This window comes from Rhodnius prolixus, unplaced genomic scaffold (assembly GCF_049639745.1).
Source record: "Rhodnius prolixus isolate KJV_2025 unplaced genomic scaffold, Rpr scaffold_3, whole genome shotgun sequence".
In the NCBI taxonomy this organism is placed as follows: Eukaryota; Metazoa; Arthropoda; class Insecta; order Hemiptera; family Reduviidae; genus Rhodnius; species Rhodnius prolixus.
This window is the reverse complement of record NW_027411603.1, coordinates 17133506-17150323: the sequence shown is the minus strand read 5'-3', so window position 1 is coordinate 17150323 and position 16818 is coordinate 17133506. Positions and strand designations below refer to the sequence as shown.

General features: G+C 30.8%; 2 protein-coding genes across 3 annotated transcripts; one reads left to right on the top strand and one right to left on the bottom strand.

Moving 5' to 3' along the window:
* Positions 1-720: 720 nt before the first annotated feature.
* Positions 721-7565, bottom strand: LOC141452987 (inositol polyphosphate 5-phosphatase K-like). The gene is made up of 9 exons (XM_074125637.1): positions 7269-7565; positions 6997-7113; positions 6663-6740; positions 5818-5965; positions 5547-5722; positions 5223-5453; positions 4995-5148; positions 4694-4831; positions 721-3482 (listed from the first exon to the last, which is right to left on the bottom strand). The coding sequence occupies exons 1-9, from the start codon at positions 7280-7282 to the stop codon at positions 3213-3215; spliced, it is 1326 nt and encodes a 441-aa protein (XP_073981738.1). The 5' UTR covers positions 7283-7565; the 3' UTR covers positions 721-3212.
* Positions 7566-7578: 13 nt separating this feature from the next.
* Vps20 (vacuolar protein sorting 20) lies at positions 7579-13640 on the top strand. Of its 2 annotated transcripts, XR_012457712.1 has the most exons (7): positions 7579-8100; positions 8350-8459; positions 9766-9889; positions 10433-10549; positions 10635-10785; positions 11092-11233; positions 13499-13640. XR_012457712.1 is itself a non-coding variant. In XM_074125642.1 (6 exons), the coding sequence occupies exons 1-6, from the start codon at positions 8038-8040 to the stop codon at positions 11151-11153; spliced, it is 627 nt and encodes a 208-aa protein (XP_073981743.1). In that variant the 5' UTR covers positions 7579-8037; the 3' UTR covers positions 11154-11410. The 2 variants fall into 2 exon arrangements, 1 of the variants encoding a protein (XP_073981743.1); XM_074125642.1 differs by lacking the exon at positions 13499-13640 and having other exon boundaries at positions 11092-11410.
* The last annotated feature ends 3178 nt before the right edge of the window (positions 13641-16818 follow it).

Genomic DNA, 16818 nt, shown 5'->3' with positions numbered 1-16818 from the left:
ACTACATACGATGATCTTGGCCAATTAACTTTTTTGTTATTTTCCTAAAATATAAGTCTACTTACATAATATACGTTTATACATTTGTATATTTTATTAGTCTAATTTACAACTACAATAACTGTTCTATCAAGTAAACTGGATCTTACTGGTTAAGTTCACATCAAAGTCAAATAAGAGCAATCACCCATTGTAAAACTTATTCTCAGTGGATTACACTCACATCATAAGGTCCCCAGGCTACTTCCGCTTCAAGCAGTGAGGAGGATTGTCTGGAAGGTTAGGGGAGGAGAGTTGTTGTACAAGAGGATTAGGATGGAGAGCTAGGAGGCTGTGAAATTGGAGGTAGCGAGACTTTATTAGGTCAGTGACAAAAGAGATGCGAAGGTCAGTGTGAATGGTAAGGTTAGAAATGTAGTAAGGAGCATTTAAGATTTTCCATAAGATTTTAGACTGTAGGTGTCTGTAGGCGTTTGGAGTTAGAGGGTTTGGTTGAGCCCACACTTCTGCTCGGTATGTCCACATGGGTCTTAACAGTGTCTTGTAGATTGTTGGTTTGTGATTCAAGTCAAGTTTGGATCTGCGTTCAAGTAGTCTAGTAAGTAGCTTAAGCGTCTGTTCACGTCTTGACGTTTCAGGCGAGTATGTGGGTTCTAGCTGTATATTTAAAAATTAAATATGAGCCAGCTGTTAAATATGCAAGAAAAAGAAAACAAAAAATAGAAATTTAACACTTTATTTTTCAATTTATAAAATTGAATACATGATAAAGAAGAAACCAGATAAATCATAAGTACATAGGGAGGATACGTTAATACTGTGATTGAATTACTTATTTGTTCTAGTATTACAGGCACTTAGGGTATTATTGTACAATAAACATTTTTTTTTTATTTAACAATACGTAATTTCAAAATCTCACTAGCTCTGGGATAATAAAATGGAATGCAACGTCAAATAAGGTTTATTTTCTACACATTAACAAGTCTTAGAAATTCAGTCAGGTTAATATTTTCTTGAATAAGATTTATTTTAGAAAAAAATATTTTTTACGTAAAATAGAATACGAATAGTAGGTAGCAAAGCATTCGCAGATCTGTGATATTATAGGTCATAATGAATAACAATCGATACGATTCAACATTGAAGTCAATAGTCACAACTCCATTCAAAATACACTATGTGTACTGGTAATTTCTAGAGAATTAGTATATTATTTTTTACTCATAGTTATTTATTTCTTTTATTCGAAAAGGTAATTTTCATAATTTATGTACACATACGAGTATATATGTACACATCGTATAAATATATATCACCTTACCACCAAAAATAAAATAAGATCCCACTAAGCTATACAATAAAAATCAAAATAACATTAAAATGGTAACAAAAATAAAAGTCTAAAATTTAACAAAAATATATCCAACCCTCAAAATAAAACATAATTTATATAAAAAATGTACAACAATGGTATAATCTCAGATCACTTGCTATCAAATTGGTTTAGTGATTTACGAAGACTGCAAACTGGGCTGAGAAGGAAAACGAAACAGCTTTATGAGGAAGATTACATTCTGCTCTCGCATATTTTCTCACATGAAGGTCAGGCTTTTAACTTCCGGAGTGTAGCCCTTAGATTTGTCAGGGAATGGTTAGTAATGTTTGTATTGAGAGCGCACTGTCTAGACTTGGCAGTGTAATATGGCTCCATCCGTTATCGAATCTGAATATTAACGCGCCTTAATTTAAAGAAATAATAGTAATAAACCTTACTTTGCGAGAAAGAATTAGGTAAATGGTTAGTGCAATGGAAGTCCTGGACTTGAGGCTAGATGGGAGCCCTAAGATAAGTGGATAATAGTGTGATTATGGTATGTGAATTACAGTAGAGTCCGGAGGCTGGCTAAAAAGGATTCAGCTGCAATGACCTCATATTTTAGAGCTTCTTAGATTAGGAAGAAGAATAAGGGAAGTGGCCAAGCTACTTCTTAAGAGGGCTTGGCTTTCACAAAAATATCCAACCTAAAAAAAAAATACTTTCGACATCTCTAACACTTTCTAACAAAAGTTGGAGATAATTTTACAAGTAACGAAAGAATCTGCTACTTAGTTTAATGTGCAGTTTATAGCTCTTCTTCCTGACGAAGAAAACCAAAGGCTGCTTTGAGGTGCTTCCTCCTCAAAAGCAATGAGATAAGTAAATGTTTTTATGCAACGAAAGATTTATTCACAAACGAAATTCGATCAACTCTTAAAAGGCATTTTGAGTTTAAAAAGAACAGAAGCTTAATCATGACTCTATTTGCCATTGAACCATCAAAGTAAAATTGCAGTCACTCGGATGCTTCCAGATATGTAGACATCGATTAATTTACGCTTAAATATACACGTAAAAATTTGTAATGTGACTGTAATTTGATTACTCTCGCATCAGCATTTTAAGTTTTTTTTTTTTAATCTTAGAAAATTAATGTTTTTATTATTAGTTTTTATTTATTATTAATAGAGTACCATTATGCAGAATCAGCGAAAGAATTTATTGTAAGAGATAGTCAAGAAAAAAGATGTCAAGTTAATTATGATGTTTTCCTACATTATGGCAAGAATAACTACATTTTATAACTATAGAACCAAAATTGCATTTTTAATGGATTTTTTTAGCATTTGTTCAACCTATCAAGTAAGCCGATATTTAGAGCTATTCGAATCATCTAAGAAGGTTTTAGGCCAACGAAGCCCAGATTTTTTAGTGATAAGTAGTATGGCACCGTTTATTTTTATTTTTTGAAATGTTACTTAAAATTGGCAAGGCTTAAATTTATATTGTAAATTTCTGCCATCCACGTTCACCAGATGCTAGAGATGTAACTGGATATAAAGTATAATTGGAAATAAGAAAGGAATTTTCAGGAGTTTGAATCAACACCAATGTTGTACAAGAATCCTAAAGAAATTACCTACCTAAGAGGAATGCAGAATAACCGAAAAATACCTTAATAACTAAATTTGCACAAAAGCAACTAATTTCAAAATAATATAATATCATTTAAGATCTTTTGTTTGTTTTTTTTAATGAATATATTTTTACCTTTTATTAAAAAATGTGTTGTGATGTAATATTTCAATAAAAATAATTTCCACACCCTTGGTTTTTTATTTTTTAAAAAAGATTATTTTTTTTATTATTTACCAAGGGTGTGAGGCATTTGTCACCAATCCAAATGTACTCTCTGAACATTATTGCCCTCAAATCTATTTTGTAAATGAAATGGACTACTCATACCTAGAACACTACCAGAATCGTGGCTAAAGTATAATAATCTATATTTTCCAGGTGTTCTAATTATATTTTCATAAAATCTAAGCTCAATTTTATCTCCAGTTCTAATATTGTTAGGAAGAGCTTCAGTGGCTGCATCAGTACTATTATTAGCTAAATAGATAAAACCTTGATATTCATCTAAGCTGGTGAAATTTTCCTGAAAGAAAAAAGTTTTTTACTTTGTTATTATTTATATTTACTTATACATGTGTTTTCGGACTGTGTCAGTCGAAAATGTCACACAATCTACATTTCATAAGTTCAATATATGTGTAAATTAATTATCTATATATATTTCTTTTAGATCGACATGTCTTTATAATCACGAAATATATTGAAATTATTTATTTAGTCTTATGTTGTGGACTAATAGTCAAAGTACAATTGCAATATTATATAAAGATAGCTTTAGTTTAATTTAAAAAATATTGTTAAACACTAAACGAAACGTATTTTCGTTTATAATTCATATTTAACAATCAACTAACACCTTTTTTGCTGAATTAGCAAAAAAGAATTCGTTTCTAGATCTTCAGTCACTTCAGCTGGTTCTGACATTACCAAGAACCGGTTATTCCTACCAAGGCATTGTTTATAATGAGTACAACTCTCCAAACGGTAGACGCAAATCCCCTTTTTCATCAAATTTTACTTCAAAAGGTAAAAGAAAGTAATGCGACAGCGTCAAAATTTCAATTACTTGGAAATATATGTTTTGTGGGCTATTCAATCCATAAAAGTGGTTTTTACAAAAAAAAATTGTATGCTTGTGTAAGACTGCAAAGTAATTGCATTGCTAGATTTTAAAAAGAAAAATGGCAGGAAGTTCAAGTTTGATATTTGATTTAATAAGTGCCATCTTCGGACCTGAAAATAACCTTTTAGACAAAATAAGCTAACTGTGAGTGCACTTTACAGTTTTCTAGTTTTGGAAGGATTTATTAAAATGGCTCCTACTATATTCTTTAAACTTGGCACAATTATCGCTGATATAGTTGTACAACTTTTATTTGAAACATTTCTTTCGCGGGGAAAATTTGATTAAGAGCACTTTTAGATGACGGGGTTTGGCTTTCTTTGGGGTTATAATCGATTTCATTGGAATTTATGGTCTTTATACATGAGGTGGCCATAAAATAAACAAACAAAGTAAAAATTAAAATATGCTAAAACTAAGGAGAAACACGATTAGGTAGGACAGCTACGGACCACATTTAATTCTATTCAAGCAAGAAAACGGAAAATGATTTACAGCTAATATCACTTATAATAATGGAAACAATTGGCTTAAATGGCAACTTCAAGAAACCTTTCAAGCGCTAAAAAGTTAAGACAATATTGATAATAAAATTAGAAATCTCATTTCACCTTAAATACACCAACCCAATCCCAAACTTTAGGATCAACGTCTGCTCCCATCATGCAAGTAGCTGTATTTTCTTGATTTGTGTACCAAATTTGAATAGGTAGAAATTTTACTACTCTCTCCGCATAGTTACTAAAAACCTAAAAGCACTTCAATTTATCGATTTTTGAATTAAAATAGTCACTTTTTTTTAATGTAAAGATGTAAAATAAAAATTTCTGAACAATTACTGATTCGACTTAACGTTTAACCCTCCCCATGCGATAAAGCAAAAATATAAAAAGAAGTAGATAATCTAATTACCTTAATAGTAAAGGTAGCTATAACTGGTCTGTGATCACTACAAGTAAAATTATCGATCACTTTATATTCGTGTGGAGTACTATCTAATGTCACATTTTCATAAACATTAGCGTTCACTTTGTATAAAATTCTATCTGTCCACCCGGGTCTCCGGCTAAAAATTAAAAGAGAAGTATTTATTTGGAGTTAATTTAAATTTGACTTGACTCAAATAACTTCAACTCTTACTTGACATCGTATTCATTAGAGTGAAATATATATTTATAAGTAGGTGGAAAAGTTATATCAGGTTCAATAAGTTCACTAAACGCTTCTCCAGTTACCATGGCTGATTTCAACTGATCATATTTCAGTAATGTTAGAAAATTATTATCTTTAATATGTTGTATTATTGTATCAGCATTCAAATTATTTTCATTTTCTAAACGAAAATTAACATCGCCAAACCAAAATACGTAACTAAAAAAAAGCAAAAAAGAAAGAACTAATTACATAATGTATAATTACATGATGTTCCAAAAGAAAAACAAAAGTGGAAAGAATTAAGCTAACTCGTGGAACAGAATACTAGTTGCTTCGGTAGATTTAAATTTTTGGTGATGTAATATTTGATTATAATCAGCAACACGCTCCTGTTGAAGATGATCGTGAGCCGCTAGATGACAGTTGATAAAACATATTGAACATCCATAAATCTGAAGTCGCTGACTTACTCCACCTTTGTTTCCCTTACAAAATTTCAAATGAATGAGTAAAATTTAAAATAAAAAATTGTGTCGTATTAGTTAGTACAACTAATGGTTATATTTAAAAAAAATCTTACCCACAAACCCATTAAGCCTGTTCGAGTGCAAATATTCTGCATATCTCGTAAATGAATTATATGTTTCCTTAGGCAAAACATAGACAATATTATTCCAACTAAGCGTACTGTTTTCGCCTTAACATATCCATATTTTACTAACACATTTCTGGAAAGTTAATGTATGTTTTAAAACAAGGAATCCTTGGTGAAATGAAACAGCATTTTCTACGATAAAATAAATAGGTTTGACTTTTTTTGTTTTTGGAGGCGTGGCTAAAAAGAAAAAAGGTTAAAACCTGATTCACAAGAGGAAGGTAGACACAAGCTTGTACTTTACTGTTAACATAACAAAAAAAATTCTGCTATCTGGGGACCTCACTAACTAGTCCGCATATATGGCAAATACCCCAATACTTCACATCTTAAAAGCTTTATATTGTATCTAATGATAGTTCGGAACTTCAGAAAGAGAATAAACCATCTTCGGGTTTCGTTGAGACTCAGCAAAGCGCGAATGCCCCTAACAATGTGTTTTAACTCTGGTTCAGAACTTCTGGGAGAGTCAACAAATCCACGATCATCGAGAGTTCAAACCTCCAGCACTCCTAATCTGTTTAAATGTACTAGATCGGAACTTCAAAGAGATAAATCCGAATCTAAGGAGAAACATGAAAGTGTATTTTAGACAAAATATTAAAGCCCAGAATCCATTATGCTTAACCCGTTCCTTTAATGGGTGGTGCACATAAAAAGTGGCACCCATAATTAACTGATATTTATATAAAAGATTTAATTTTGAAATTACTTTAATGGGATGTAAAAACGCTTATTTCTAAATTCAGTATGAATAAAATTTAACACACCTGATTGCATTAGTCCAAGGATCACAGAAAATAGCATCTAGTACGCAATTTTGTGGTTGGGATTTTACTTCTTGAAGTCTAATGACAAATTGAGAAAGTTATCAATTAAACATTCTTCTTTTTTATGAATCACAATGATTAGTTATAAGTTTTCGGCGAAACTTCAGAATTGTTCCCAGCCTGCTAGCCCAGACAAATTTTCGTCATTGGGCTTTTTTCATCAACAAAAATAATCAAACCCCTGTTCTCTGAAACTCGTAATACTCGTTTGGGAATAAATCTTAAGTTTAACGCCGTTTTTTCCAACTAATAACAGATAAGGTATTGTAATTACCCAATCAAGTAGAAATCTGGCAAAGATAATTTAGATTCCTTTTCATTAATACCCAGTAATTCAGTGATATTACCTTCAGGACTTCGAGTAGCAACATTATATGTAATAATATGTATTCTGTAAATAACTACAGGTTTATAATGTCTACAGAAACATTAAAAAATATGAAGCAGTATTGAGTAGTTACAACTGCTAGGTTGCATTCGAGCAGTAAATTTGTTCTATGAATCAATTTTGTTATGCGATTAGGAAAGTACATTTAAATATGGTACCTCAATTCGTCCATTGCGACAAATAGAAGCAATAATAATTTCTTGAATGACTTGCTAATTTACATGGGAAAATGTCCTTTTTTACTACCGAGATTTGCCTATAATAACAAAGTATTCTATTTTGCATATAAACTTATAGCCAAACATTTTGATACACCAGATAATTTTGTTTAACACAAGTAATAAATGAAACTTCTAGTTTATTTACTATAAAATTACAGACAGTGAACGAAGGCAACCTGTCAATACCAAAGTAAGCAGCTGACTGAAACGACTGAAAGACCAACTTAAATGTGGACTTACTGTTCCCAATTCACTTTGAGAGGTTATCTTACGCTTATTTATGATTTGTTTTGTTTCTACGTTGACCTTTTTCTGACTCTTACCGCAACGACATAGATGCAATAAATGAAACTTGGAATTTTTAGGTTTTAATGGCAGTTAGAGAAGTAACATGAATCAATCAAATTTTGTCAAGCACAATCACAGTTCCGTAATAAAAATTTGTGATTTTGAAAAATATTGTAGAAACAATAAGAATTCAGACAGAAAATCAGTATCTTTTTTACTTCTCTGTTTGTGTTACTAAAAGAAAGAAGTAGAAGCATTTTTTTTTTTGTACAATGAAAATAAAGGTTAGAGCGACAGAAACAAAGGGAAGGTCTTTCTGCGGTTACAAAGAAAGGTTATGTGGACTAGTATAAGGTGTTCGAGTGAATGATGTGATTAATTTATAACTTAAGGGTGTTCAAAGTTTTATATATCTAATATGGGGAATTTATTTGGAAAAAAGAAAGTGAGCAGAGTAACTGAACATGATAAAGCAGTATTGGTGAGCAATATCAGATATCCTCTTATTCTTTCGTTTGAAAAATCCGTTCGATTTTTTTTTTAATTTTATTTTATAGTAAATAGTTTATAGTTGAAAAATTTATTACATTTATTAAATTCACTTATCAGATAAGAGATTTGCGTGGTTATCATGTATTTTGTATAGTGTATAATAACATGGATATATTTATTGCATTTGATAAGGTTTACCTTTATTTGTTAAACGTAACAACAAGTGTACTTATTCCAGCAAGTGAAGCAACAAAGAGATAAGTTAAAACAGTATCAAATCAAGATTGAGCAGAAACTGGAAAATGAAAGATTACTAGCTAAAAAATTACTCACTAGCGGCCAAAGAGAGTAAGTTATTCATTTTTTATTCAGATCTTTAGATTACTACTCATCAGCAGATTAGTATAGAACAACAAGCAGAATACTATATAAAGCAAATGCTTTAAAATTAAAAGTTATGCACATATTTAGACCATGGACAAAATAAGTTTTTTTCAAATTTAGGGAAACTGAATTACTTATTTTGACTCGATTGAGTAAAAACAAAAAACCAATAACGAAAGTAACTGAAATATGACTTGTGAAGTAAATGATTTTCGATGCCGTTTTTCCAATATTAATTATATTAATTTATAATTTAGTTTATGTGGCTTTTTCTTTGCCGCCTTCATCAAGCCAACTTCCATAAATCTGCTCTACGTTTGCAGGCTTCACTTTCATTAGCCAACCATCACCTAGACTCCTTTTTTTTTAAGGAATTAAGAAATCTTTTTGACCGTAGACTAAAGAGTTTTGCATTCTTTGTAAAGTCAAAGACTTTAAATATCCATCTCAAGTACTTAATCTGGAGTTCGAGTTTGTAACAGACCAAATCTCATTTCCATAGAGCGCTGGATATATTTGGTTCTTTCTGTTCTTGTAAATAATAGGTTCCACAATACTTAATTAATAACTCCAACTTTTCTCTTCATAGAAGATTCTTACAGCTCAATGTAATCGGTAATGGACAGTGTTCTCTAATTACAGACAACACTGTCCGGAGGCTAGGAAGGCTCTGAAATAAGCTCCAGGCGCCAATCACCTCAAATGTGGACGCGCCTTAAATTAAAAAAATAAATAAATAACCCCAATGACTCTGCTACCACTCTGACCCAAAACTCAATATCATGATAGATGAGCCGTCTCTGTAGAACAGTGATAATTTTGCTGGAATAATTATTTCTCATAATTTTTGCAATATTCTCTGTTCTACTTTTCAATTAATGGTACAGTGGTTGATTCCGAATTAATTAATTACTTCGAGGGATTGCTAAAATTAAATTTATGCCATACATTAGACATTATTTCCTAATGTTTACGTAGGAATTAAGGTTTTAGAAGAGAAATGGATTGTCCTTAGGTTTAGTGTTTTGCTTTATGTATTTTTGTAGAGGTGACTAGTTCTAATAAGTTCTGCGTGTTTCAGTTGAATCTGTGTTGAACAAAATTTGGTATACAAGTTTACATCGAAAGTAGTTTTTTTTCACAATATTATTTTAGTAAACAGTGCTTGCTTGTTAATGTTATAGGCAAATTTTGAAAAAAATGTAATATAGAATTCTAGTTTTATTTCTGCAATAGAAGAGCTAAAAAAAATTAACGAACTTTGTTGTAGGAGAGCTAAACTTCTTCTTAAAAAAAAGCGATATCAGGAGAATTTGCTGGAAAAGACTGATGGCCAACTTGAGAACTTGGAGAAAATGATACAAGATCTTGAATTTGCACAAGTTGAAGTCAAGGTTATTTATTTATTTAAAGAAATAAATTCGACTGTTTGCAAAAAGGGAACACTTTGGTTATATGAGATATAGTTAATAATTTTCAATAATTTGAATTTGTTTTTATTAATCACTTTATTTATCGTAGGTCTAGTACCACTTTTCGATTAAGCTTTAATTTATTTTTTAAAAACGATTTAAACGCGATTAAACATTTGTTGAATATTTGAATTCCATCCCCGTAGAGAAATGGTTTAAAAATTTTGTACCTCTTAGTTTATTGTTTTCTCGAGACAATCAGTCTAAAACAAAAATCACTTAATGATTTCGAGAATGTTGGGAGAGAGATTCACTTTTCTTATTCATTTTCCTATCACAGCTATAACCCAAGCCTAAAGGGTGTTCCGTTTGAATGTATTGTTTTAAATAACAAACTCCAATTAAATATTGTGATTCAATGATATAATATCAGAGTGATGAAACAGTTTTTCCAATTAAAGTAATGTGGCGTTTAAAGTTTGCCCAAGAGTTTTATTCAAAGCTGCGATTGGTTTTCTTTTTTAGGTTGTTGCTGGACTGAAAATTGGCAATGAAGCGCTGAAGAGTTTAAATGAAGTATTGAATATTGATGAAATTGAAAGAATAATGGATGAAACAAAAGAAGGAATCGAGAAGCAGAAAGTAAGATAACTGTTTAATAAGTAGTAAGTTTTCGCTTATTAAGAAATTAGAAATTTTAATTTTAATGTAATCAATTATTTTGAAGGAAATTAATGATTTACTTAATGGAAAATTGACTGATGAAGATGAAGAAGACATAGAGAAGGAATATAATGAACTTCTTAAACTTGAAGAAGAGGAAATAAGTAAACAATTACCAGAAGTTCCAGCTATTGAACCTGAACTGCCGGCAACAGGTAATTTATTTAATCTAAAATATCAAATTAACATCTTCGATTTTATTCGTCGTATAGTTTTACATCTCTGATCGGCTGTTACCTCACTTAATGACTCGGCAAGTGAAGCCGAAATCTGTACACCAAACTGATTAATCTACTTCTGGTGTTATATAAAAGTTCAAAACCGGTTAGGGATACAATTAACATGCGTGCTACGATATATGAAATGGAAGATATTGTCTAGCACTGCAGACCTATCCAAATTTTCATCAAATCTTGTATTTTTGCTTGTTAACATCAATATAAATGGTAAATTATTTTTAGATTCTGTAGAAAAAGAAAAAGTGAATGAAAAGCCAAAAAGAATCGCACTAGAAGCGGCATAATTATTGTCTGGAGTATTTAATCTGTACATACAAATTAAGTGCAATTATTGCAACAATAATATGTGTATGACCATTTATAGGTAACTATATATATTTATAAATATCTAATTTTTATATTGCATAAGTGTAAAGAAGTGAATGTCCTGATTGATTTATATTTTCATGTATAGTGTTATGTAAATTTGTTATTTGAGTGTAAATTTTTAAAATGTACAAAAAATAAGAGAAAATAAACATTTGTAAATTTTAACCTTCTAGAGCTGAATATCTCAATTGAAATTCATTCAATAATCAGATTAGATAATAAAATATATTAAGGGTTTGCATTAAAAGAAATAATAATAATAAAACATCGCCAAAAGAAGAAAATATAAGGATGGTAATCGTAATAAAAATATAATTTCAACTTATACTGAAACCTAAAATAGTAAACGTTTATATTCAAATATATACTGGCCTGTTAAGCCAGTTTTTCTCCAAGATTCTAGTTTCGTTATTGTTATTTTATTTAGGTATATTTAGATTAATTCTATGAAATGTTCAAGTATTAGTTTAATAGTTAATAGTGATTGCCCGCTGTAAGCCAATTCGCCAGCCGTTTAGTTTCTTTCTTACACCATTCTTTGGCCTTGGAAGTTATTAAATTTTCTTTAGAATAGAATAGTGTGTCATGTGCTGTATGAGAAAATCTGGACTAAAGATTGAGTTCAAAAGGAGTTCAATACATCAAGCTTTTCGGCCATTTAGAGTATGTCTTTCTTTTTGCTGAGAGAAAAAGTTAAGTTCATAGGAAATTATTTTGAGTGTATTATTTCTTTATGGAACCGAAAAACGACATAGTTCAAATTTCTTTTAAAGTATCAACTGTAAATGCCGTTTGACCGCGACCTAACCATTGACCACTTGACTGAGGTTTAATAATTTCGTTTCTTTGGAAGTTCATAACTGTTGAATTGTAAGAGTAAGTGTCCATTCTCCTGGTGGCCTTTTGATGTGTAAATTAAAGCGGGATTATCTCATTTCACTTCACAATATGGAGAGGTACCCAACTAAAGTCTATTAATCTGTACAATTCTGTAGGAAAATTACTTTCTTGTCGGTTTAACTCGACAGTTTCCATGAAGCCTCATAAAAAAAAAAGTCATGATGGCCGCCATAAGCATATTCTTATCTCTACTCTATAAACGAACGCCGCAAAGTATGCTGCCCTTAAAGCTTTTCCCTTGTTCTTCAAAAAGAGCCGTAGGTTTAGCAGCAAGCGCTTTTTACATTTTTTTCAGTACTAATCAAAATTATGATATCGTAATATACTGGTCGCTATAACAGCAAATAAGTACTGATTTTGTAATACAATTTTTTTTAAAAAAACTTTATATTCTTCAACAGTAATTAACATCAGTATTTTAACCCATCGTTTCATTAGCTTTGTTTCAAGCGGGTAACATAAATACTTTATTTTCATAGTTAGAAGGAGCGCTGAAGAATAAGAAACGGTTCTATTATGGTGGAGTAGATTGGTGTCTGTGGCAGAATGCCATTAGCATTGCCACTGTCTGGATTGAAGCCAGTCTTTTTTGATATATATAGACTCCATCAGGCGTTCATAGTTCTTTCGCTTTTCCACCTCACTCATACACACATATATACAAATACACACACTCACACTCAGTTTTATGCTTTATATAATTGCATGTTTAAGTTCAATAAATATTCTTATTAATTAGATTTTTTTAAAGAACACTTTTACGAATGTAAATATCTTATAAGCACTTTTGCAAAAGACAGAATTCTAATATTAATTTAGTTCTCTTATTATTTAATGTCAAAACTACTAAAACAGATTATAGGTAGCTCAATTAATTGAAATAATAATCTCCCATAGTTTAAAAGTATAGCCATTACATCTATGCATATTGCTCTAATAAATGTTGTGGTGTATAAATATACACGATACATTTTGATCGTAAGGTTTAAATGTTTTATTTTACTTATAGCTTATCCTACCGTCTGGAATCCCCTTATGATCAAGTTAGCTCTAAGCAAACATGTACTGTTCTTTAGTGAAGAGAACCAAAATTTTACTTGTAACCTTACTGTTACACTGAACTCGTTTCAATTTCTGAAACAAACAAAAAATAAATTTGCATCAGGAGACCTTAGTATTTTTTATGAAACTCAATTTCGAAAACTTTTTATTTTTTAAGAAAAGGAAGTTGCAATGTTTAAATTTGATCTCTCTTTGAAAGAAAACTGTATATCTATATTTTTCTCGGGAATCTTGTAAAAACCTCTTTGTTTTTTATTTTTTTTTAAAAAAATAATATTATTTGAATTTGCATCTGCAGGTCCCATTGCCCCAGAAACAGGTAAAGCAGATGACGGGATGTGATATTAGAGGAGTTACCACCAAACTATCGGTGGCTTTCCATTTAAAACCACTTAGTTGAAAACAAAATTTAATTTAATTTTAATATATGTCCCTTTTTTTTTAATTTTTAAATTGATCTTATTATTTTAGTTGAGATTAGTAAGTATTTTTTATAGTTAAAAAACAATCTGTTATTCTGTTATCAACATAGATCTAAGATTAAAGGTAGAAAATAAATTGAATAAATAATTTTCATTTTTAGAAACTATAAGGCCTCACTGTTTTTGGGTACTTTGTTATTCATGTAAGGAAAAATTGAGACATCTGCGTCAAATATTATGCTTAAAGAAACCGTATTTGTGGTTTAATTGAAATATTTGGCAGTCTAATAATTTAAGTCATCAAAGAAATAATAGGAAGTTATATCCCCCTGTACTCCTTTAAAAAAAATCATTCGTAAAGATAGTGTCAGTTTGTTGTTCAAGTCAAAATATTATCTATGTATTGAATTCTAAAATATTTTCCTAATTATTTTTATCAGCTTCAAATAAACCTTTATTCAACAGAAATTTTCAGTTAAATATTCAACCGAAACTGAATTTCTATATGAATTCTAATTAGGGCAAAGGCGTGGAGGGCTTCAACTTTTAAAAATGTAACTTTGTTTTCTGCCAAACAGTTTACTCTGCCAAGAATCTTTGATCTGGTATTTGGGAAGGAGAAAACTATTGGTACATGTGACAATTTGTGATGAGTATTCTTTCCTTTTGAGACGTTTGAAATTAATTCTAGACATTTGATTAATGATTATATAAACTTCTTTTTTTTTAACCATTTTAAATTCATTGACAAAAGCCGAGAAAAAAAATTCATATGAGAGATATTATATCAATAATTAAGTTCAGATGGTGATACCTAATCAGATATTGACTTGAACTTCCTACAATTCTTCATTTTGAGTTACGCTGCTCATACACTCCATAGACAATACGTGGAAAACACTCAAAACGGTGAAAACTTCACATAGGAAAATTGACACGATCGCCATACTTCCATTTATCGCCGCTTCTAATCTAAGAAAGTACCGGGAGGACAATGAATTCTATTATTGAGAAAAGTAATGGTTCAATGACAGTGACAAAAAACAGTATGGGAAACATTTTACTCTAAATCTGATGGTCTTAACATGGAACGACAAGAAAAGAAATGCATGACAATATCTGAACCGAAAATGATACACATTTTTTAGAATAAGAAATATCTAATGCAATCAGAGATTTAAATGCCAAGAAATATCCCGTATTGGATGGTCTGAACAAGTGAGATAATTGCAAATTCATTTAATAGTGATACGTTTTTCTTCGTAGCCTTGTGAAATAACTATTTAAAATGGAGCACGATCCCGAAAAATGGAAGAAAACAGAGGTAATTTTACTTAGCAGAGCTGGCAAAGAAATCTCTATTAAAGAAAAAAAATTCGTGCAATTAGTCTTATCCTGAACTTTGTGAAGTAGTGAAAAAATTATAAACAATTCGAATCAAGGACTTTTTGAATTCAACTAGTCTTGTATCAATTCCAAGAAAGGTGCAACAGATGCACCTCTTTGCGTCGAAATTTCTTAAGCACTCCGAGAAAAGGAGAATGAGTTGCTAACACTAAAAATATCTTTGGATGCCTTTAATGCTGCTTGAAGACCGAAAATGTAAAACAACTCATAAATTGTGAATGCCCGGCAAATCTATCCAATCTAATCTAATAAAAACCTATTTTAAAAATCGTGAGGCAGCCATGATTAGGAACAACTACCCCTGTATGGCCCTAAAGGATATCCGCCCGAAAGGCTCATGCTGTGCGGTCCAGATTTATAGAACATCTAGTATGATTTTCTTTTGAAACTGAAATATCCATTGCTATGCCATTGCCTTTGCTGATAATTTTCAACTTTTCGTAAATGGAACAAACTACTTGCCTACAATCAACAGTCAACCAAACCCTCATATTGATGACGGATTTGGCCAGAAATAGAAAACTGAATCTTAATGGGGAAAAATCCTTAGATGGCAGATTAACCGTGAGATATGTGTTGATCTCCAACAAAATGGGATGAAAAAAATTCAGGTCGTATTAGAACTAAAATATGTAGGTGTATATTAAATTACAAATCCACATGGAATAGTCAGATTAAACACAAAACCGATTGGGTAATGGAACAGCCTATCAAGATAGGCGAAAATGGATTGGGGTCTTGGATATTCCGCTATTTACTACTGTGAATTTACCTTTACTTATTTATGCCGTCCTATTTGGATTAACGGCTTTGACAAAACAATACCTTACAAGTTTGAAAGAAGCCGAGCCTTATAGCGATTAGAATGTGTAGAAGCTATAATAGCAGGAATAGTTCCAATCTCAGTTAAAGCAAAGAAAATATCTGACCTTTACTTTGTTACCTTGAAAGGGAAGGAATATAATTCTAAAGACTTCAATCAGGACTTACTTTTTTCCGAGTATATGCATCTAAAAAGTATAAAAGATTCGAAAGTTTAGAAGTAAGAGATGGAGACAAATGTCTGGACATTTATGCTGATGTTTCCGGTTAGACGTCAAAGTTGGCTGCGACTTTGAGGCCTATTTTGAAAACAAAGTCCGCAAAGGAATATTCCGATTGGACAAAAAGGATCAAAGCGCTAGCAAGCAAACATTAAGAGTTTGGAGTAGCTCCAAAACAACAGATTTTCCTCCAAAACTTCCACTAGCCTAGTGTAGCAGGAGAAAGTAAAAATAAGATTTCCTAAACTTAAAAAAACACCACATAAAGATGAAATAAAGCAGAAAGGAACCTTATTAACTGAAATAAATAATTTTATGAATTAATCATCAAAGAGCTGTTTGGCTAGAAAATTAAGTTACTATCAGATTGGACAGAAATGCCTTTTGTCCAAGGTTCATTGACAAATTAAAATAGACGGATGAATACTTAAAAAAAAAGTAAAATCATATTTTATGAAACATTTTTACTAAATTTAATAATGAAATCTAAAATAAGTGTTTTCCTATTTCTAGGGGAAATTTAGTTATTACTTTGATTTAATCTGGAATGAAGTGTCAACGAAGAGTATTATAACATGTAATACAATATTTCATTACAAAGAGTACCATAAACCAGGCTCAATCCAATTTACAAGAATAAGATTAATTGCACTATTCTTTTTTTACACTTATATGAAAACTTGATATCCAAGTTATTTGAAAAATAACCGGAAAATATGGCTTGAAGAACGAAAAAGTTCTTGTGA